General features: G+C 53.6%; 1 protein-coding gene across 2 annotated transcripts in view; it reads right to left on the bottom strand.

Moving 5' to 3' along the window:
- ASPSCR1 (ASPSCR1 tether for SLC2A4, UBX domain containing) overlaps positions 1 to 23918 on the bottom strand; it is a 66751-nt gene that overhangs the window by 12971 nt on the left and 29862 nt on the right. For both annotated transcript variants that reach the window (XM_038742861.1, XM_038742862.1), the window contains 5 exons: positions 8940 to 9079; positions 5175 to 5256; positions 4865 to 4931; positions 3545 to 3607; positions 3241 to 3293 (listed from right to left, as the gene is read on the bottom strand). In XM_038742861.1, the coding sequence (XP_038598789.1) occupies positions 3241 to 3293; positions 3545 to 3607; positions 4865 to 4931; positions 5175 to 5256; positions 8940 to 9079 (405 nt within the window). The remainder of the gene's footprint in view (positions 1 to 3240; positions 3294 to 3544; positions 3608 to 4864; positions 4932 to 5174; positions 5257 to 8939; positions 9080 to 23918) is intronic.

The following is a 23918-nucleotide window of genomic DNA, read 5'->3' as shown; positions in this document are numbered from 1 at the left end:
TGTTTGGTTTTGTTCTCTGTCTCCCCCTTTTAGACTGTGAGCCCACTGTTGCGTAGGGACTGTCTCTAGATGTTGCCAACTTGGACTTCCCAAGCGCTTAGTACAGTGCTCTGCACATAGTAAGCACTCAATAAATACGATTGATGATGATGATGATGATGATGGCATTTATCAAGCACTTACTATGTGCAAAGCACTGCTCTAAGCGCTGGGGGGGGGATACAAGGTGATCAGGTTGTCCCATGTGGGGCTCCCAGTCTTAATCCCCATTTTACAGATCAGGGCTCAGAGAAGTGAAGTGACTTGCCCAAGGTCACACAGCTGACGTGGTGGAGCCAGAATTCGAACCCATGACCTCTGACTCCAAAGCCCAGGCTCTTTCCATTGAGCCACGCTGCTTCTCTAATGGAGGATGGAGGGAGGGAGGGAGGATCCGGGGTCTCTGAGGCCGAGAGGGAGAAAAGGGAAGCCCCCGGGGGCTCTTCCTGGGGTGGGCAGCGGGGAGAGGGTGGCGGGCCTTCCCGGATCCTCGCCGATGAGCCAGAGAGGTCGGAGCCAGGTGAGCGGGGGACCCCCTCTAATCTCCACGGAGCCCCCCGCCTCCTCCTCCTGCCGCGGGTCAGGGGCAGGAGGGGACAGGGCAACCCGAAAGCCCCCGCGCCCACCCTCCCGCCGGATGAGAGGAGCCGGCCCGCCGGTAGCCAGGGCCGCGTGTCACCCGCAGTCAGCCGGGCCCGGGCGGGGGGCTCCGCTCTGAGCTCGGATTTGGTGCGCCTTTCAAATAGATCAACGGGCCAACTGGCGGGAGGAGGGGGGGCGGCCAAGGCCCGGAGGGGGCCCCGTGCCTAGAACACTGCTTTGCCCATAGTAGGCGCTTAACAAATGCCATCATCATTATTATTATTACTGCAGTGCTTAGAACAGTGTCTGACGCAGTAAGCGCTTAACAAGTACCTTGTTAACAAGTACCTTGTTAACTACTTTTAGACTGTGAGCCCACTGTTGGGTAGGGACTGTCTCTATGTGTTGCCAATTTGGACTTCCCAAGCGCTTAGTACAGTGCTCTGCACATAGTAAGCGCTCAATAAATACGATTGATGATGAAGTACCAGGAGGCCTTCCCAGACTGAGCCCCTTCCTTCCTCTCCCCCTCGTCCCCCTCTCCATCCCCCTCATCTTACCTCCTTCCCTTCCCCACCGCACCTGTATAGATGTATATATGTTTGTACAAATTTATTACTCTATTTATTTTACTTGTACCTATCTATTCTATTTATTTCATTTTGTTAGTATGTTTGGTTTTGTTCTCTGTCTCCCCCTTCTAGACTGTGAGCCTGCTGTTGGATAGGGACCGTCTCTAGATGTTGCCAACTTGGACTTCCCAAGCGCTTAGTCCAGTGCTCTGCACACAGTAAACGCTCAATAAATACGATTGAATGAATGAATTTATTACTCTATTTACTTATTTATTGTACTTGTACATATCTATTTGATCTATTTTATTCTGTTAATACGTTTTGTTTTGTTCTCTGTCTCTCCCTTCTAGACTGTGAGCCCGCTGTTGGGTAGGGACCGTCTCTCGACGTTGCCAACTTGGACTTCCCAAGCACTTAGTCCAGTGCTCTGCACACAGTAAGCGCTCAATAAATACGACTGAATGAATAAATGAATTTATTACTCTATTTACTTGTTTATTTTACTTGTTCGTATCTATTCGACCTATTTTATTCTGTTAATACATTAGGTTTTGTTCTCTGTCTCTCCCTTCTAGACTGTGAGCCCACTGTTGGGTAGGGACCATCTCTATATGTTGCCAAATTGTACTTCCCAAGCACTTAGTCCAGTGCTCTGCATACAGTAAGCGCTCAATAAATACGACTGACTGAATGAATGAATTTATTACTCTATTTACTTATTTATTTTACTTGTACATATCTATTCGACCTATTTTATTCTGTTAATACGTTTGGTTTTGTTCTCTGTCTCCCCCTTCTAGACTGCGAGCCCGCTGTTGGGTAGGGACCGTCTCTCGACGTTGCCAACTTGGACTTCCCAAGCGCTTAGTCCAGTGCTCTGCACACAGTAAGCGCTCAATAAATACGGTTGAATGAATGAATGAATGACCCCGCTCGAAGGTGGTTATTTCCACGGATCCCACCCTCCTCCGACTGCTGAGGGGGCTCTCCGGCTCTCCTACCCGCCCTCTCCGACCCCCCCAACCGCCGCCCCTGCCCAGGCTTTGGGGGTTTTCATGTTCAAAGGCCTGCGGGCAGAGGCTTGGCCTGTCACTTTAAAGGGCGCCCTCCCTCCCCGCATCTGCTATTAATTAAAATATCTGAAGTGGCTTTGAAGAGGAAGCCATTAAGCCGGCTGCTCTAGCCCTGCTTTGGAGGGACAGGGGGTGGGGGGGTGGGAGGGTCCGCTGTCCCCTCACCGGCTAAGGGTGTTCAGCAAGTGCCCAGTTGGCCCCCATGGGCTCCTGCGGGCAGGGACAGACCGTCAAGACAGACTAATAAGTGCTCAGTACAGTGCTCCGCACACAGTAAGCGTTCAACAAATACGACTGACTGACCACCTGCTCACCCCGGAGCAGGGGGCAGGGGGATGGCGTCCAAGCAGCCCGGGTGGTCCTCGGCCCCAAATGGAGTCTGGTTTGCCCCGGGCCCACACCGGCCGGTCGGTCGGTCAAACGTATTTACCGTTACCGAGTGCTTACTGTGTCTCGTGTGCGGCGCACTGTACTAAGCGCTCGGGAGAGCACGACAGAACGCCACGCCGGCCCCGTCGACGCCAATCTGCCCCGATGGGCATCGGCCGCCCCCCGGAGCGGGGCCCAGTCCCTGCCCGGCCGGCGAGTCCGAGGTTTTGGAGAGTTCAAAAAACAACTTCGGGGCGGCCCTAATCCCTTCTTCCATCCAACCTGCCTCTCGGAGGCTTCATTCGACGTCGGATGCCCTTTTGCCTCGGCTCACGCCAACCTCCGTGCCCGGCGGGGGGAACCCCGCCCTGCCCAGCCCTGCTTTCCGCGGGCGGTTATCAGATAGGAGCAGGAGGAGGCCTCCGCCATCCTCCCAAGACCACCACTGCCCGCTCTCCCCGATGCCAAGGAGCCCCCGGGCCACGCGACTGGCGGGACGCAACTCCCTCGGCCCTCTCCCTAACTCAGGGCATGAGGGATGTGCCCTCGGAGACCCCCACCTCGGCCCGAGATCCCCTTGGGGCGGGCGGGCGGCACCGTACCTGGAAGAGGGTCTCGGCATCGTCGTTCAGGACGGTCTTCGGAGGGGCGACGACTGCGGGGAGAAACGGGCGGTCAGCGACGGCGCCCGGGGGCGGGCGTCGGGCAACACGGCGGGATCCCGGGCTGCCCGGAGGGGCCCGGGGGAAGGGGTCGACAGCGAGGGAGGCGACGCTCTCCTCGCCCGGCGTTCCCGGACAGGATGGGACTCAGGTCCCAGCTTCCCAGACCCCGCGCCCCACAACGATGCCGGCGGATCTCGAGGGGGCATTCCCAGCTGGGGGTCGGCGGCGAGGGGGGACTCACATAGGTAGAAAGGCAGGTCCGGGTTACCCAGGTGCTGCTTCACAAAGTCCCGCAGGTCTCCCACTGCAAAACGGGGAGGGAGAGATGGGGTTACACGGACAGAGCGGCTCTGGGTACCGACGCTTCCTCTCCATATCCCATGCTTCCCGGCGGCCGGGAATTTCATCATCATCATCATCATCATCATCAATCGTATTTACTGAGCGCTTACTGTGTGCAGAGCACTGTACTAAGCGCTTGGGAAGTACAAGTTGGCCGCCGGCCAAGGACACTTGATCCCCCTCTGGTGCGCCGGACGGGCCCGCCACCTCAGACCAGGTGCCAGCCACGTGGGCTCGACCCCGGGGGCCGGAAACAATGCCCACCTTGCCCCTATTGTCCTGGCACACCTCCCTCTCCCACCAACCCCCCCATCGACCAATGGAGGATTTATTGAGCGCTGGCTGGTTGCGGAGGAGAGTTGGTTGACGCGTTCCCTGCCCACACGGAGCTTCCAATCTCGAGGAGGAGACGGGCGTTAATATAAATCAATTCTGGGCCCCTGGATTGGGCCGTGGTTCTCCCTGCCGGGGCGAGTTGCCCGGCGGGGGCAATTTGTGGCCAACCCCGGAATCCCAGGGTGGGGCAATTCAACTCAATCGCATTAATTGGGCGCTAATTGTGTGCAAAGCACTGTACTAAGCGCTTGGGAAAGGACGACAAAGGGACATTCCTTGCCTACATCGAGCTCGCTAGCCTCTCCGTGGGGGGGGGGGTTCAGATCCAGCTCATGTCTTAGAAGCCAATCCTTCCTGAGGTGACTCCCTTCCTCCCCCTTCTCCTTCCCCTGCTTTCCTTGGGGTCACCCGACCAAAACGGCCCCCAGTTATTCGGCATCCACCTCCTGCCCGCCGGGCCCTGGGATTTAATCCGACGTGGGTATTTATAGCTCCCTTGGCTGCCGCCTCCGGGGTCAGGACGCCGTCGGGCCTCAGCTGGGATGGCCCGAGCCTCGTGCCAACTTAGCCGAGCTGCCCAGGGCGTCCAACTTGTACTTCCCAAGCGCTTTGTACAGTGCTCTGCACACAGTAAGCGCTCAATAAATACGATTGACTGATTGATTGAGGGCATGTGGCTTCCGAACCGGGGCAGAGTGCCGGCGCGGAGGCCGGGGAAGCCAGGAACCGCCCAGCCCTTCGCCGCCACCGCGGAGGGGAGCCCACGGCCGAGGGGACCACCCTTCCTCGGGGGGACGGCCCCGCAGCCGTTGGCGCCCGGCAACCCCCGCCTCGGCCGGACCCTCCGGAAACCCCCCGCCGCCGTTATCGGTCCCGGCCTTACCCGTTTCGTTTGGGCGGAAGAAGCCCTGCAGGACGTAGCGGTCGGGAAACTGGACTCTCAGCACCACCTAGGCCGGAGACGGACGGAGAGATGGACACCCCGGCCGACGGCTCCGGTCACCTCGGGGGCCCCCGATTCCAGTCAGGGGAGGGACGGTCCCTCCCGGTCCCTTGGGGTCCTCCGGGGCGCCCCGATTCCCGAGTTTTACCCTAAGGAGCCGGTCGGAGGCCGGCGTTCTCCGGAAACGGTCAGCCTCATCCCGGCGGGCGAGGGGATTCCCCGGGATGGGTCCCTGGGGCCACGCGCTAACCTTGGGGTAGCGTTCCAGCTTCTTCTTCTCCTGGGCTTCTCGGAAAGACTTGGTCACCAAGGGGGCTTCCTCCAGGCGCTTCCTGCAGGGACCAGATGTCGGGTCGGGGGGACGGTCCCAAGCCCCCGGCTCTCCCGCCGCCAACTCTCCCCACCCTCCGTGGAAAACTCCGGCTCGCTCGTTGTAGTCGAGCTGGGGGCGGGGAGGGGGGTAAGAATCACGGCAGCGTGCGCTAAGCCCTTCCTGGGTGCTGAGCACTGTGCAAATCAATCAATCAATCGTATTTATTGAGCGCTGCCTGTGTGCAGGGCACTGTACTAAGCGCTTGGGAAGTCCAAGTTGGCAACATCTAGAGACGGTCCCTACCCAACGGCGGGCTCACAGTCTAAAAGACTCTCTTCCTCCCTTCAAGGCCCTGCTGAGAGCTCACCTCCTCCAGGAGGCCTTCCCACACTGAGCCCCTTCCTTCCTCTCCCCGTCGTCCCCCTCTCCACCCCCCAATCTTACCTCCTTCCCTTCCCCACAGCACCTGTATAGATGTATATATGTTTGTACATATTTATTACTCTATTTATTTATTTATTTTATTTGTACATATCTATTCTATTTATTTTATTTTGTTAGTATGTTTGGTTTTGTTCTCTGTCTCCCCCTTTTAGACTGTGAGCCCACTGTTGGGTAGGGACTGTCTCTAGATGTTGCCAATTTGTACTTCCCAAGCGCTTAGTACAGTGCTCTGCACATAGTAAGCGCTCAATAAATACGATTGATGATGATGATAAAAGAGCGCTGGGCGAGTTACAACGCCATCAGCTGGGACACCCACCGTCCCCGTCCCAGGTGGGGGCCGGCGGCCTCAGTGGCAGGGAGGACAGGGAGGGCAGTGGGGCCGGGCGGAGAGTCGGAAGGACCTGGGTTCGAATCCCGGCTCCGCCACCTGTCTGCTGGGTGACCTTGGACAACAACAATAATAATGATAATGGCATTTATTACGCGCTTACTATGTGCAAAGCACTGTTCTAAGCATTGTGGAGGTTCCAAGGTGATCAGGTTGTCCCATGTGGGGCTCCCAGACTTCCTCTCCCCCTCGTCCCCCTCTCCATCCCCCACATCTTACCTCCTTCCCTTCCCCACAGCACCTGTATAGATGGATATATGTTTGTACATATTTATTACTCTATTAATTTATTTATTTTACTTGTACATATCTATTCTATTTATTTTATTTTGTTAGTACGTTTGGTTTTGTTCTCTGTCTTCCCCTTCTAGTCTGTGAGCCCGCTGTTGGGCGGGGACCGTCCCTAGATGTTGCCAACTTGTACTTCCCAAGCGCTTAGTACAGTGCTCTGCACACAGTAAGCGCTCAATAAATACGATTGAATGATTTATTGATCTATTACTCTATTTATTTATTTATTTTATTTGTACATATTTATTCTAATTATTTTATTTTGGATATATGTTTGTACAGATTTATTACTCTATTTATTTATTTATTTATTTTACTTGTACCTATCTATTCTATTTATTTTATTTTGTTAGTACGTTTGGTTTTGTTCTCTGTCTCCCCCTTCTAGCCTGTGAGCCCGCTGTTGGGCGGGGACCGTCTCTAGATGTTGCCAACTTGGACTTCCCAAGCGCTTAGTACAGTGCTCTGCACACAGTAAGCACTCAATAAATACGATTGAATGATTTATTGATCTATTACTCTATTTATTTATTTATTTTATTTGTACATATTTATTCTAATTATTTTATTTTGGATATATGTTTGTACATATTTATTACTCTATTTATTTATTTATTTATTTTACTTGTACATATCTATTCTATTTATTTTGTTAGTATGTTTTGTTTCGTTCTCTGTCTCCCCCTTTTAGACTGTGAGCCCACTGCTGGGTAGGGAATGTCTCTAGATGTTGCCAACTTGGACTTCCCAAGCGCTTAGTACAGTGCTCTGCACACAGTAAGCACTCAATAAATACAACTGATGATCCCCATTTTCCAGATGAGGTCACGGAGGCCCAGAGAAGTGAAGTGACTTGCCCAAAGTCACCCAGCTGACTCGAGGCGGGGCCGGGATTTGAACCCACGACCTCTGACTCCAAAGCCCGGGCTCGCTCCACTGAGCCACGCCGCTTCTCCGAGTCACCTCACTTCTCCGGGCCTCCATTTCCTCGTCTGGAAAATGAGGATGAGGGTGTGAGCCCCACGTGGGGCAGGGACTGGGCCCAACCCGACTAGCCTGTATCCACCCCAGCGCTTAGTACAGTGCGTGGCACATGGTAAGCACTTAATAAATACCGTAATTGTTATTATTATTATGATTATCAAGCCCTCCCCGCCCCACAAACTCCTCGCTCCCCACTTCTTCAGCAGGGCCTCAGTGGCCCAGAGCCGTCTGGGAAGTCTGGAGGAGGGCAAAGGCAGCATGGCTCAGTGGCAAGAGCCCGGGCTTTGGAGTCAGAAGTCGTGGGTTCAAATCCCGGCTCTGCCGCTTGTCAGCTGTGCAACTTTGGGCAAGTCACTTCACTTTTCTGGGCCTCAGTTCCCTCATCTGTCAAACGGGGATTAAGCCTGTGAGCCCCACGTGGGACAACCTGATCACCTTGTAAACTCCCCAGCGCTTAGAACAGTGCTTGGCACATAGTAAGCGCTTAATAAATGCCATCATTATTATTCTCTTGTACCTATCTATTCTATTTATTTTATTTTGTTAGTATGTTCGGTTTTGTTCTCTGTCTCCCCCTTCTAGACTGTGAGCCCGTCGTTGGGTAGGGACCGTCTCTAGATGTTGCCAGCTTATACTTCCCAAGTGCTCAGTCCAGTGCTCTGCACACCGTAAGTGCTCAATAAATACAATTGATTGATTGATTCTCTGGGCCTCAGTTCCCTCATCTGGAAAATGGGGATGGAGGTCTCCCCCTTCTAGACTGTGAGCCCACTGTTGGGTAGGGATCGTCTCTAGATGTTGCCAACTTGTACTTCCCAAGCGCTCAGTCCAGTGCTCTTGCACACAGTAAGTGCTCAATAAATACGACTGACTGATTGATTGATTCTCTGGGCCTCAGTTCCCTCATCTGGAAAATGGGGATGAAGACTGGGAGCCCCCCGTGGGACAGCCCGATCATCTTGCAACCTCCCCAGCGCTTAGACCAGTGCTTTGCACATAGTAAGCGCTTAATAAATGCCATCATTATTATTATGATTATTAAACCTGGAAAATGGGGATGAGACTGGGAGCCCCCCGTGGGACAACCCAATCATCTTGCAACCTCCCCAGCGCTTAGAACAGTGCTTGGCACATAGTAAGTGCTTAATAAATGCCATTATTATTATTATTATTAAATCTGGAAAATGGGGATGAGACTGGGAGCCCCCCGTGGGACAACCGATCATCTTGTAAGCTCCCCAGCGCTTAGAGCAGTGCTTTGCACATAGTAAGCGCTTATTATTATTATTATTAAATCTGGAAAATGGGGATGAGACTGGGAGCCCCCCGTGGGACAACCCGATCACCTTGTAACCTCCCCAGCGCTTAGACCAGTGCTTTGCACATAGTAAGCGCTTATTATTATTATTATTAAATCTGGAAAATGGGGATGAGACTGGGAGCCCCCCGTGGGACAACCCGATCATCTTGCAACCTCCCCAGCGCTTAGAGCAGTGCTTTGCACATAGTAAGCGCTTAATAAATGCCATCATTATTATTATTATTATTAATAATAATAATAAAGGCAGACCCGGGGAGGGGAAGCCACCGACCTCTCGCTCTTCAGCTGAGCCAGGCGCTTCCTGACGTCATCCACGGTGACCTCGAAGAACTGGTCGGGCAGCTCGGCTGGGCGGGCCCGCGGCAGCCGCTCCCGATCCGGGTGGCACACGACCGCCTCCCGCTCCACAGCCTGCGGCGGGCCGCGGGAAAGAGGGACACAAGCCGGATCCCGCTCAGGGACCACCACCGGCCAGCCAGCCAGCCAATTGGTCCTTCCCAAGCGCTTAGTACAGTGCTCTGCACATAGTAAGCGCTCAATAAATACGATTGATGATGATGATGATGACTGAGCACCTAGCGCGTGCGGGGCGCTGTACTAAGCATTTGGGAGAGCATAATAATAATAATAACGTTGGTATTCGTTTATGTGCCAAGCGCTGTTCTAAGCGCTGGGGGGGATACAAGGTAATCAGGTTGTCCCACGTGGGGCTCACTCACAGTCTTCATCCCCATTTTCCAGATGAGGGAACTGAGGCCCAGAGAAGTAAAGTGACTTGCCCAAGGTCACCCAGCCGACAAGTGGTGGAGCCGGGATTTGAACCCACGACCTCTGACTCCAAAGCCCGGGCTCCTTCCACTGAACCACGCTGCTTCCCCAGCATGCCAACAGAAGGGCCGCGTGCCCTGCCCACAGCGCGCTCACGGTCTAGAGAGAGCTCAAGACCGCCAAGCCCCTGGGAGGGGAGAGGGGGCCGGAAGGGGTCTGGAAGTAATAATAATGATGGCGTTCGTAAGCGCTTACTATGTGCCAAGCCCTGTTCTAAGCGCTGGGGAGGATACAAGGTGATCGGGTTGTCCCACGGGGGGCTCACAGTCTTCATCCCCATTTTCCAGATGAGGAACCTGAGGCCCGGAGAAGTAAAGCGACTTGCCCCAAGTCACCCAGCTGACAACTGGTGGAGCCAAGGATTTGAACCCACAACCTCTGACTCCCAGTAATAATGATGATGACATTTCTTAAGCACTTACAATGTGTGAAACACTGTTCTAAGCATTGGGGAGGATACAAGGTGATCACGTCGTCCCACGGGGGGCTCACAGTCTTCATCCCCATTTTACAGATGAGGTATCTGAGGCCCAGAGAAGTAAAGCGACTTGCCCCAAGTCACCCAGCTGACAATTGGCGGAGCCGGGATTTGAACCCACAACCTCTGACTCCCAATACTAATAACAGTAATAATAATGATGACATTTCTTAAGCACTTACAATGTGCAAAGCACTGTTCTAAGCGCTGGGGAGGATACAAGGTGATCGGGTTGTCCCCTGTGGGGCTCACAGTCTTCATCCCCATTTTCCAGATGAGGGAACCGAGGCCCAGAGAAGTGAAGCGACTTGCCCCAAGTCACCCAGCTGACAAGTGGCGGGGCCGGGATTTGAACCCATGACCTCTGACTCCCGAGCCCGGGCTCTTTCCACTGAGCCACGCTGCTTCTCTACTGCTTGGGTTCCTTCTTGTCAATCACTCCCGGTGATGTATTGGGTGCCAACTGCGTGCGGGCCACTGGGCTGAACGCTTGGGAGGGGACAAGCGCTTAGTACAGTGCTCTGCACATAGTAAGCGCTCAATAAATACGATTGATGACGACAACAGGATCGGTAGACACGATCCCAGCCCTCGTGGAGGTGACGGTCCACCGGGTGCAGGGCTCTGAACTAAGCGCCCCGGAAAGCCCGAGGGAGGTCTCCCCCCGATCCCTCTTCGTTTCGGCCCGGGGATCCCGGCTCCCTCCGCCTCCCCCGGGGCTCCGCGCACTGTACTAAGCGCTGCGGTGGAGACAGGCTAGTCGGGTTGGACCCAGTCCCTGCCCCACGTGGGGCTCGCGCCCTCATCCCCATTTTCCAGACGAGGAAACGGAGGCCCGGAGAAGTGAGGTGACTCGGAGAAGCAGCGCGGCTCAGTGGAGAGAGCCCGGGCTTCGGAGTCAGAGGTCGTGGGTTCAAATCCCGGCCCCGCCACGGGTCAGCTGGGTGACTTTGGGCAAGTCACTTCACTTCTCTGGGCCTCAGTGACCTCATCTGGAAAATGGGGATTAAGACTGTGAGCCCCACGTGGGACAATCTGATCACCTTGTTTCCCCCCCTCAGTGCTTAGAACAGTGCTTTGCACGTAGTAAGTGCTTAATAAATGCCATCATTATTATTATTATTATTATTATTCTCTGGGCCTCAGTGACCTCATCTGGAAAATGGGGATGAAGCCTGGGAGCCCCACGTGGGCCAACCTGATCGCCTTGGAACAGTGCTTAGAACCAATTTGTACTTCCCAAGCGCTTAGTACAGTGCTCTTCACATAGTAAGCGCTCAATAAATATGACTGACTGATTGATTAGAACGGTGCTTGGCACGTAGTAAGCGGTTAATAAATGCCATTATCATTATTATTGCTGTTGTCCAAGGTCACCCAGCAGACAGGTGGCGGGGCCGGGATTCGAACCCAGGTCCTTCTGAATCCCGGGCCCTCTCCGGCGGGAGAGGGGGCGGGCCGCCCCTGCCCGCCATCCCCGGGCATACGGGGGGAGAGAGAGGGAGGAGCGGGGTGCTGTAATGATGATGGTACTGGTTACGCGCTACGTGCCAGGCGCTGTACTAAGCGCTGGACTGGATACAGGAAAATCGGGTTGGGATGCAGTCCCTGTCCCACGTGGGGCTCCCAGTCTCCATCCCCATTTGACAGATGAGGAAACTGAGGCCCGGAGAGGTGAAGTGACTTCTCCAGGGGCACACAGCGGACAAGCGGAGGAGCCGGGATTAGAACCCACAACCACGTCTGATCAATCAATCAATCATAGTTATTGAGCGCTTACTGGGTGCAGAGCACTGTACTAAGCGCTTGGGAAGTCCAAGTTGGCAACACATAGAGACGGTCCCTACCCAACAGCGGGCTCACAGTCTAGAAGATGTCTAGTGGTTAGAGCCTGGGCCCGGGGGTCAGAAGGACCTGGGTTCTAATCCCGGCTCCGCCATCTGTCAGCTGTGTGACTTTGGGCAAGTCTCTGGGCCTCAGTTCCCTCATCTGGAAAATGGGGATGCAGACTGGGAGCCCCCCGTGGGACAACCTGATCCCCTTGGAACCTCCCCTGCGTTTAGAACAGTGCTTTGCACATAGTAAGCGCTTAATAAATGCAATAATAATAATGAAAAAAAAATCCCGGCTCCGTCGCTTCGTCCAATTCACTCAACCGTAGCGGACGCGTGGCGTCCCGGCCCTGCCGCCTGATTGCCGCGGGACGTCCGGCGGGTCACTTTGCTTCTCTGGGCCTCAGTCGCCTCGCCTGCAAAATGGGGATGGGGCCTGTGAGCCCCCAGGGGGACAACCCCATCTGCTTGGATCCCCCCCCCCGGCGCTTAGTACAGTGCCTGGCGCATAGCAAGCGCTTAACAAATGCGGCGGTTCTGATTATCGTTCAGGCCGGAGCGCGTGGCTTTGCCCGCAGTCACCCCGGAGCCGGAGCCGGAGCCGGGGGAGGGGGTTGGACCCCGAGACGCCAAACGGGGGGGAGGCTTCCCCGGTCCGGTCCGACCGCGGCGACGGCCGAGGAGGGCGGCTAGGGCGGTGCCCGGGCTGGACGGGCTCCAGGAGCCGGGCGCTGGCCTTGTTTACTCGGGAGGATAATCTGGTTCTCATTTGCCGTTCCTTCGCTCGCCGCCCGTCCCGGCCGGGCCGGCGGGAGGGTGGGGGGTGTTTACGGCGGGTGCTTTGGGGACGCCTGGGAGTCAGAGGCGTCCCGCCTCTGCCACTCAGCTGCTGGGGGGCCTCGGGCAGGTCACTTCACTTCTCTGGGCCTCAGTTATCTCATCCCACTTCAATCCATACTTCATGTTGCTGCCCGGATTATCTTTGTGCAGAAACGCTCTGGGCATATCACTCCCCTCCTCAAAAATCCCCAGTGGCTACCAATCAATCTGAGCATCAGGAAGAAACTCCTCACCCTGGGCTTCCAGGCTGTCCATCCATCCCCTGGCCCCCTCCTACCTCCTCTCCCTTCTGTCCTTCTCCAGCCCAGCCCGCGTCCTCCGCTCCTCCGCCACTAATCTCCTCCCCGTACCTCGCTCTCACCTGTCCCGCCGTCGACCCCCGGCCCACGTCATCCCCCGGACCCGGAATGCCCCCAATCCCTCTGCCCATCCGCCAAGCTAGCTCTCTTCCTCCCTTCAAGGCCCTACTGAGAGCTCACCTCCTCCAGGAGGCCTTCCCAGACTGAGCCCCCTCCTTCCTCTCCCTCTCCACCTCCCCCGCCTTACCTCCTTCCCTTCCCCACAGCACCTGTATATATGTATATATGGTTGTACATATTTATTACTCTATTTATTTATTTATTTTACTTGTACATATCTATTCTATTTATTTTGTTAGTATGTTTGGTTTTGTTCTCTGTCTCCCCCTTTTAGACTGTGAGCCCACTGTTGGGCAGGGACTGTCTCTATATGTTGCCAATTTGTACTTCCCAAGTACTCAGTACAGTGCTCTGCACACAGTAAGCGCTCAATAAATACGACTGATGATGATGATGATGATGATGATCTGGAAAACGGGGATGAAGACTGGGAGCCCCACGGGGGACAAGGACTGTGTCCGCCCTGATTCGCTTGTATCCCCACCCGGCGCTTAGAATGGTGCTTGGCACATCGTAAGCGCTTAACGAATCCTATCATCATCATTATTCTTATTATTTCTAGTTGCTTGGGATCACACACACCACAGCTCCATAATAATAATAATAATTATGGAATTTGTTAAGCGCTTACTATGTGGAAAGCACTGTTCTAAGCGCTGGGGGGGGGATACAAGGTGATCAGGTTGTCCCACAGTCTTAATCCTCATTTTACAGCTGAGGTCACTGAGGCCCAGAGAAGTGACTTGCCCAAAGTCACCCAGCTGACGATTGGCGGAGCCAGGATTCGAACCCGTGACCTCCGACTCCCAAGCCCGGGCTCTTTCCACTGAGCCACGCTGCTTCTCCATTCCACTGGCCCGGTGATTCGAGACGGACGGAATCCTACCACCGCAGGGTACGGCGATGGACACGCTGAGGTTAGCTGTAAAATCCATCTGCCCTACCGTTAGACACATTTGAACCATAATAATAACAACGGTGATAATACCCGTGGTGTTTGTTTAGCGCGCCGTGCCAAGCGCTGTAACTAAGTAGGGGGGTAGAGGAAGAGCCATTAAAGGAGAAAGGGAGGAAAGAAAGGAAAGAGGGAGGAAAGTAAGGGAGGGAGGAAAGAATGGAAGAAGGAAGGAAAGAAAGGAAGGAGGAAGGAAAGATAGGAGGGAAGGAAAGAAAGGAGGGAGGGAGAGAAGGAAGGAAGGAGGGAAGGAAGGAAGAAGTAGGAAAGAGGGTGGTAAGGAGAGAGGAAAGGAAGGGAGGGAGGAAAGAAAGGAAGGAGGAAGGAAAGAAAGGAGGGAGGAAGGAAAGATAGGGAGGAAAGAAAGGAGGGAGGAAGAAAGCATAGGGAGGGAGTGAAGAAGTAGGAAAGAGGGTGGTAAGGAGAGAGGAAAGAAAGGGAGGGAGGAAAGAAAGGAAGGAGGAAGGAAAGAAAGGAAGGAGGAAAGAAAGGAGGGAGGAAGGAAAGATAGGGAGGAAAGAAAGGAGGGAGGAAGAAAAGACAGGGATGGAGGGAAGGAGGGAAGGAAGGAAGAAGTAGGAAAGAGGGTAGTAAGGAGAGAGGAAAGAAAGGGAGGGAGGAAGAAAAGACAGGGAGGAAAGAAAGGCGGGAGGAAGAAAAGATAGGGACGGAAGGAAGGAAGAAGTAGGAAAGAGGGTGGTAAGGAAAGAGGAAAGAAAGGGAGGGAGGAAAGAAAGGAAGGAGGAAGGAAAGAAAGGAAGGAGGGAGGAAGGAAAGATAGGGAGGAAAGAAAGGAAGAAGGAAAGAAAGGAGGGAGGAAGAAAAGTTAGGGTGGAAAAAAGGAGGGAGGAAGAAAAGATAGGGAGGGAAGGAAGGAGGGAAGGAAGAAGAAGGAAAGAGGACGGTAAGGAGGGAGGAAGAGTGAGTGTGAGGATGGGAAGGAGGAAGGAGAGGAAGGAGGAGAGTAAAGATGAAGGGAAGGAGAGAGGTATGAGGGCAGGAAAGGAAGATGGAAGGGGGGGATGGAAGAAAGGAGGGAGGGAGGGTGTGAGGGTGGGAAGGAGGAAGGAAGGTGAGGAAGGAGGGAGGGAGGGAGGGAGGGAAGGGCTCCGGGATCCCCAGACGGGAGCCGCGCGTGGAAGGGAGGAAACGCCTCAGAAAACACACGTGGCTACGGACGGACTCGCGCTTATGTCGGAAGTGGCTTTTACTGGCCCCGTTGGGGTTTCATTTTCTGAAGAGTTATTTTCCAGGCCGGGATGACGCACGGCCCCAAAAATTCCCTCAGATTATCCGGGGGCAACCTCAACTGGAGAACCGCCAGTGTTTTCTCCCTTGTGTGTGTGTGTGTGTGTGTGTGTGTGTGTGTGTGTGTGTGTGTGTGTGTGTGTGTGTGTTTGTGTGTGTGCATGTGGTGTGCGTGTGTGTTTACCTAGGCCGGGCTTTGAAAGTTGTTTTTAGGAAGAGGGAATCAAACGCGTCCCGTGCTGTCCCGCCGCCCCCGCCCGTCCGGGCCCGCGGGGCGGGCGCTTTTGTCTCCATCCCTGCCGTGACACGGGGCCAAGGCCGCCCTGCCTTACTCACCCGGGGCCGCGGGGCCGGGTGGCATTTGGGGGGGCCGCTCCCCGGCAGGCTGGCACGCGGGGCCCGCAGAGAGGGAGGGGAGACAGGGAGCCTGGAGGGGGAAAGGGGGCACGTGGGGATCATCATCAGCAGCAATCATATTTATTGAGCGCTTACTATGTGCAGAGCACTGGACTAAGCGCTTGGGAAGGACAAATTGGCAACATAGCAAAGGCGTCGCATGAGCTCATCGCGGCGGCGGGGGAAAAGCCGTCCCGCGGAGCCCATCCTTCACGCCGCTGCCCCGATCGCCGTCCTACAGAAGCGTTCATGGCGCGTCAGCCCCCTCCTCCTTATTTATTACTCTATTTCTTTTACTTGTACATGTTTATCCTATTTAATTTGGTCGTTGTCTGTCCCCCCCCTTCTAGACGGTGAGCCCGCTGTTGGGTAGGGGCCCTCTACGTTGCCAACTTGGACTTCCCAAGCGCTCAGTACCGCATCATCCATCGATCGTATTTATTGAGCGCTTACTGTGTGCAGAGCACTGGACTAAGCGCTTGGGAAGTCCAAGCTGGCAACATCTAGAGACGGTCCCTACCCAACGGTGGGCTCACAGTCTAAAAGGTGTGCTTTACAGTAAGCACTCAATAAATATGAATGAGTGAATGAAACCCCACAGACGACCGCTCTCCTCGGCTTCAAAGCCCTAATCATCATCATCATCAATCGTATTTATTGAGCGCTTACTGTGTGCAGAGCACTGGACTAAGCGCTTGGGAAGTCCAAGTTGGCAATATCTAGAGACGGTCCCTACCCAACGGTGGGCTCACAGTCTAAAAGGTGTGCTTTAGAGTAAGCGCTCAATAAATATGAATGAGTGAATGAAACCCCACAGACGACCGCTCTCCCCGGCTTCAAAGCCCTAATCATCATCATCATCATTAATCGTATTTATTGAGTGCTTACTGTGTGCAGAGCACTGTACTAAGCGCTTGGGAAGTACAATTTGGCAACATATAGGGACAGTCATCATCATCATCAATCGTATTTATTGAGAGCTTACTGTGTGCAGAGCACTGTACTAAGCGCTTGGGAAGTACAAATTGGCAACATATAGAGACAGTCCCTACCCAAGAGTGGGCTCACAGTCTAAAAGGGGGAGACTGAGAACAAAACCAAACATACTAACAAAATAAAATAAATAGAATAGATAGGTACAAGTAAAATAAATAGAGTAATAAATATGTACAAACATATATCCATATATACAGGTGCTGTGGGGAAGGGAAGGAGGTAAGATGGGGGGACGGAGAGGGGGACGAGGGGGAGAGGAAGGAAGGGGCTCAGTCTGGGAAGGCCTCCTGGAGGAGGTGAGCTCTCACGGAGGCCCGTCTCTTCCCAGGGGGGCCTTCCCGGACTAAGCCCCGTTTCTCCCGCTCCCTTCCGCGTCGCCCCGGCTCGCTCCCTTCCTTCATCCCCCCCATCCCGGCCCCCCGCCGCTTATGTCCGCATCCCTCATTTTATTTCTTTACATCGACGCCTGTCTCCCGCGAGCTGTTCCCCGTGAGCCCACTGTTGGGCAGGGACCGTCTCTGTATGTTGCCAACTTGGACTTCCCAAGCGCTTAGTACAGTGCTCTGCACACAGTAAGCGCTCAATAAAGATGATTGATGATGACCGTCTCAAGATGTCGCCAAATTGGACTTCCCAAGCGCTCAGTCCAGTGCTCTGCACACAGGAAGCGCTCAATAAATACAACTGAATGACGAACGAATGGATGAATGGGCACCGTTCTTTCTCAAGCGCTTAGCCCACACAGTAAGCGCTCAATAAATACGACTGAATGATGAACGAATGGATGAATGGTCACCGTTCGTTCCCACGCGCTTAGCCCAGGGCTCTGCACACAATAAGCGCTCAATAAATACGACTGAATGACGAACGAATGGATGAATGGTCACCGTTCTTTCTCAAGCGCTTAGCCCACACAGTAAGCGCTCAATAAATACGAGTGAATGATGAACGAATGGATGAATGGTCACCGCTCTTTCCCAAGCGCTTAGCCCAGGGCTCCGCACACAGTAAGCGCTCAATAAATACGACTGAATGATGAACGAATGGATGAATGGGCACCGTTCTTTCTCAAGCGCTTAGCCCACACAGTAAGCGCTCAATAAATACGACTGAATGATGAACGAATGGATGAATGGTCACCGCTCTTTCCCAAGCGCTTAGCCCAGGGCTCCGCACACAGTAAGCGCTCAATAAATACGACTGAATGACGAACGAATGGATGAATGGTCACCGTTCTTTCTCAAGCGCTTAGCCCACACAGTAAGCGCTCAATAAATACGAGTGAATGATGAACGAATGGATGAATGGTCACCGCTCTTTCCCAAGCGCTTAGCCCAGGGCTCCGCACACAGTAAGCGCTCAATAAATACGACTGAATGATGAACGAATGGATGAATGGTCACCGTCCTTTCTCAAGCGCTTAGCCCAGGGCTCCGCACACAGTAAGCGCTCAATAAATACGACTGAATGATGAACGAATGGATGAATGGTCACCGTTCTTTCTCAAGCGCTGAGCCCACACAGTAAGCGCTCAATAAATACGACTGAATGATGAACGAATGGATGAATGGTCACCGCTCTTTCCCAAGCGCTTAGCCCAGGGCTCCGCACACAGTAAGCGCTCAATAAATACGACTGAATGATGAACGAATGGATGAATGGTCACCGCTCTTTCCCAAGCGCTTAGCCCAGGGCTCCGCACACAGTAAGCGCTCAATAAATACGACTGAATGATGAACGAATGAATGAATGGTCACCGTCCTTTCCCAAGCGCTTAGCCCAGGGCTCCGCACACAGTAAGCGCTCAATAAATACGACTGAATGATGAACGAATGGATGAATGGTCACCGTTCTTTCTCAAGCGCTGAGCCCACACAGTAAGCGCTCAATAAATACGACTGAATGATGAACGAATGGATGAATGGTCACCGCTCTTTCCCAAGCGCTTAGCCCAGGGCTCCGCACACAGTAAGCGCTCAATAAATACGACTGAATGACGAACGAATGGATGAATGGTCACCGTTCTTTCTCAAGCGCTTAGCCCACACAGTAAGCGCTCAATAAATACGACTGAATGATGAACGAATGGATGAATGGTCACCGCTCTTTCCCAAGCGCTTAGCCCAGGGCTCCGCACACAGGAAGCGCTCAATAAATACGACTGAATGATGAACGAATGGATGAATGGTCACCGCTCTTTCCCAAGCGCTTAGCCCAGGGCTCCGCACACAGTAAGCGCTCAATAAATACGACTGAATGATGAACGAATGAATGAATGGTCACCGTCCTTTCCCAAGCGCTTAGCCCAGGGCTCCGCACACAGTAAGCGCTCAATAAATACGACTGAATGATGAACGAATGGATGAATGGTCACCGTTCGTTCCCAAGCGCTTAGCCCAGGGCTCCGCACACAGTAAGCACTCAATAAATACGACTGAATGATGAACGAATGGATGAATGGTCACTGTCCTTTCCCAAGCACTTAGCCCAGGGCTCCGCACACAGTAAGCGCTCAATAAATGCAACTGAATGATGAACGAATGGATGAATGGTCACCGTTCTTTCTCAAGCGCTTAGCCCACACAGTAAGCGCTCAATAAATACAACTGAATGATGAACTAATGGATGAATGGTCACCGTCCTTTCCCAAGCGCTTAGCCCAGGGCTCCGCACACAGTAAGCGCTCAATAAATACGACTGAATGATGAACGAATGGATGAATGGTCACCGCTCTTTCCCAAGCGCTTAGCCCAGGGCTCCGCACCCGCTCCGCGCTCCGTAAATACGACCGGGTGGAAGAGTGAGCCGACGACTGTGAGCCCACTGTTGGGTAGGGACTGTCTCTATATGTTGCCAACTTGGACTTCCCAAGCGCTTAGTACAGTGCTCTGCACACAGTAAGCACTCAATAAGTACGACTGATTGATTGATTGATTGACTCTGTGGCCGGGCTCGAACTCGGCTCAAGGTAAATGTTTGCGTTGTGACTTTGGATGCGACGACCCGGGCGGGGAGGTCGGATCAGAGGCAGTGGCGTCTCCCCCACTGTCCTCCCTCTGCCAACAAACAGACGGGAAGGGAGGCAGGGAGGGCGGGAAGGAAGGAGGGAGGGAGGGAAGCAGCCCAGGCCTGAGAATCAGCGGGCCCAGCTTAATAATAACGGTACTTGTTAAGTGCTTACTATGTACTAAACGCCGTCCGAAGCGCTGGGGCAGATCCAAGTTCAGCAGGTGGTCACAGTCCCCGTCCCCTGCCCCGTGGGGCTCGCCGTCTCTACTCCCCTTTTGCAGATGAGGGAACTGAGGCCCGGAGAAGTGAAGCGAATCGTCCAAGGTCACGGGGCAGAGGTGAGGCGGCATTAGAACCCAGACCTAGGGGAAGCAGCGTGGCTCGGTGGAAAGAGCCCGGGCTCTGGAGTCAGAGGTTGTGAGTTCCAATTCCGACTCCGCCACTCGTCGGCTGTGTGGCTTTGGGCCGGTCACTTCACTTCTCCGGGCCTCGGTTCCCTCATCTGGAAAATGGGGTGAAGACTGGGAGCCCCACATGGGACAACCTGATTACCTTGTATCTACTCCGGCGCTTAGAACAGTGCTTTGCACATAGTAAGCGCTTATATAAGTTTGTACATATTTATTACTCCATTTATTTTACTTGCACCTATCTATTCTATTTATTTGATGTTGTTAGTATGTTTGGTTTTGTTCTCTGTCTCCCCCTTTTAGACTGTGAGCCCACTGTTGGGTAGGGACCGTCTCTCTATGTTGCCAACTTGGACTTCCCAAGCGCTTAGTCCAGTGCTCTGCACACAGTCAGCGCTCAATAAATACGATTGATGATTGATGATGATGTGCGGAGGGAGGGCATTCCGGGCCAGGGGGAGGACGTGGGCCGGGGGTCGACGGGCGAGAACGAGACACGGGGAGGAGATGAGCGGCAGAGGGGTGGAGGAGAAGGAGAGAACTTCCCAAGCGCTTAGTACAGTGCTCTGCACACAGTAAGCGCTCAATAAATGCGACTGAATGAATGAATGAACAGCGCTTTGCACATAGGAAGTGCTTAATAAATGCCATCGTTATTATTATTATGTATCCCCCCATGCACATAGAACAGTGTTCCGCACACAGTAAGCACTTAAAAACCCCCCACTACTATTATTAATTGCGCCGTTAGACAGGGCGCTCCTGATGGGCGGAGTCTATACCTCTCAAGCGCTCAATAAACACCACTGACTACACACTGAACGCTCCCGCTGCTTCCCCGCCACTGCCTGCCCCCGTCCTCGGCCCCGCGATTCTCTCCGTTGCGGTCAGCGGTCCGCCTCAGCCGAGCGAGCGGGAAGGAGGAGCCGGCCGCTCCTTTCTCTCGGGCAGCCACTGGCCAAATCCCTTGGAAACCACAGAATCCCAACAATTCCCGACGTTCCCACGGACGTCCTCCCGTCTGGAAAAAGCCAACGACGACGACTGAGATCGGGACAGATGGACGCGATGGGTTTGGAAGCGCTCTCCCCACCTCCACAGCCTTACTGGAGGCGCGGCTCCTCCCAGAAGTTTCCCCGACAACCCGTCATCGCCTCTTCGTTCATTCAGCCGTATTTAATAATAATAAGAATAATAATAGTGACGGTATTTGTTAAGCGCTTACTATGTGCGAAGCACTGTTCTAAGCGCCGGGGGGGAGCACCAGGTGATCAGATTGATCCCCCGTGGGGCTCACGGTCTTCATCCCCAGAGAAGCGGCGTGGCTCGGCAGCAAGAGCGCGGGATTGGGAATCAGAGGTCGTGGGTTCTAATCCCGGCTCTGCCACCTGTCAGCTGGGTGACCTTGGGCAAGTCACTTGACTTCTCTGGGCCTCGGTTCCCTCATCTGGAAAATGGGGGTGAAGACTGGGAGCCCCACGTGGGACAACCTCATCACCTTATATCTCCCCCATTCATTCAGTCGTATTTATTCAGCGCTTACTGTGTGCACAGCATTCATTCAATCGTGTTTATTGAGCGCTTCCTGTGTGCAGAGCACTGTACTAAGCGCTTAGAACAGTGCTTGGCACATAGTAAGCGCTTAACAAATACCAAAATTATTATTATTATTATCCCCATTCTCCAGAGGAGGGAACTGAGGCCCAGAGGAGTGAAGTGACTCGCCCCAAGTCACACAGCTGACAAGCGGCGGAGCGGGGATTAGAACCCATAATAATAATAATGACGGCATTTATTAAGCGCTTACTATGTGCAGAGCACTGTTCTAAGAGCTGGGGAGGTTACAAGGCGATCAGGTTGTCCCACGGGGGGCTCCCAGTCTTCATCCCCATTTTCCAGATGAGGTCACTGAGGCCCAGAGAAGTGAAGTGACTTGCCCAGAGTCACACAGCTGACAACTGGCGGAGCCGGGATTTGAACCCACGACCTCTGACTCCGGAGCCCGGGCTCTTTCCACTGAGCCACGCTGCTTCTCCATTTCTTGAGCACTTATGGTGTGCAGAGCATTCATTCATTCAATCGTATTTATTGAGAGCTCACCAGCATGGCTCAGTGGAAAGAGCCCGGGCTTTGGAGTCAGAGGTCACGGGTTCGAATCCCGGCTCCGCCAACGTGTCTGCTGTGTGACCTTGGGCAAGTCACTTAACTTCTCGGAGCCTCAGCTCCCTCATCTGTAAAATGGGGATGACGACTGTGAGCCCCACGCGGGACAACCTGATCACCTTGTATCCCCCCAGCACTCTATTTATTTTACTTGTACTTATCTATTCTATTTATTTTATTTTGTTAGTATGTTTGGTTTTGTTCTCCGTCTCCCCCTTTTAGACTGTGAGCCCGCTGTTGGGTAGGGACTGTCTCTCGATGTTGCCAACTTGGACTTCCCAAGCGCTTAGTACAGTGCTCTGCACACAGTAAGCGCTCAATAAATACGATTGATGATGATGAAATAGGGGGAAATAGACAGAAAACAAAAAGGCGGTGGGGAACACGAGGCGGAAGCCAGAGGAAGACCGATTCCTGCCCTGATAATCACTGCGGTACTCCATTAGAGAAGCAGCGGGGCTCAGAGGAAAGAGCCCGGGCTTTGAAGTCAGAGGTCATGGGTTCAAATCCTGGCTCTGCCCGTTGTCAGCTGGGTGACTGTGGGCAAGTCACTTCACTTCTCTGGGCCTCAGTTCCCTCATCTGGAAAATGGGGATGAAGACTGTGAGCCCCCTGTGGGACGACCTGATCACCGTGTAACCTCCCCAGCGCTTAGAACAGTGCTTGGCACATAGTAAGCGCTTAATAAATGCTATCATTATTATTATTACGTGCCAGGCACTGTGCTGAGCGCTTCAGGAGAGGCAAGAGAAGCAGCGTGGCTCAGTGGAAAGAGCCTGGGCTTGGGAGTCAGAGGTCACGGGTTCAAATCCCAGCTCTGCCAATTGTCAGCTGGGGGACTTTGGGCAAGTCACTTCACTTCTCTGGGCTTCAGTTCCCTCATCTGGAAAATGGGGATGAAGACTGTGAGCCCCCCGTGGGACAACCTGATCACCTTGTAACCTCCCCAGCGCTTAGAACGGTGCTTAGCACATAGTAAGCGCTTAATAAATGCTATCATTATTATTATTACGTGCCAGGCACTGTGCTGAGCGCTTCAGGAGAGGCAAGAGAAGCAGCGTGGCTCAGTGGAAAGAGCCTGGGCTTGGGAGTCAGAGGTCACGGGTTCAAATCCCAGCTCTGCCAATTGTCAGCTGGGGGACTTTGGGCAAGTCACTTCACTTCTCTGGGCTTCAGTTCCCTCATCTGGAAAATGGGGATGAAGACTGTGAGCCCCCCGTGGGATGACCTGATCACCTTGTAACTTCCCCAGCGCTTAGAACAGTGCTTTGCACATCGTAAGCGCTTAATAAATGCTATCATTTTTATTATTATTATTATTATTTTTACGTGCCAGGCACTGTGCTGAGCGCTTCAGGAGAAGCAAGAGAAGCAGCGTGGCTCAGTGGAAAGAGCCCGGGCTTGGGAGTCAGAGGTCGTGGGTTCAAATCCCGGCTCTGCCAATTGCCAGCTGTGGGACTTTGGGCAAGTCACTTGACTTCTCTGGGCTTCAGTTACCTCATCTGGAAAATGGGGATGAAGACTGTGAGCCCCCCGTGGGACGACCTGATCACCTTGTAACTTCCCCAGCGCTTAGAACGGTGCTTTGCACATAGTAAGCGCTTAGTAAATGTCATTATTATGATTATTCAGGAGGGAGAATACGGGGTCGGACGCAGTCCCCGTCCCACGTGGGT

This window comes from Tachyglossus aculeatus, unplaced genomic scaffold, assembly GCF_015852505.1.
Source record: "Tachyglossus aculeatus isolate mTacAcu1 unplaced genomic scaffold, mTacAcu1.pri scaffold_1_arrow_ctg1, whole genome shotgun sequence".
In the NCBI taxonomy this organism is placed as follows: domain Eukaryota; kingdom Metazoa; phylum Chordata; class Mammalia; order Monotremata; family Tachyglossidae; genus Tachyglossus; species Tachyglossus aculeatus.
This window is presented reverse-complemented; position numbering and strand designations above follow the sequence as displayed.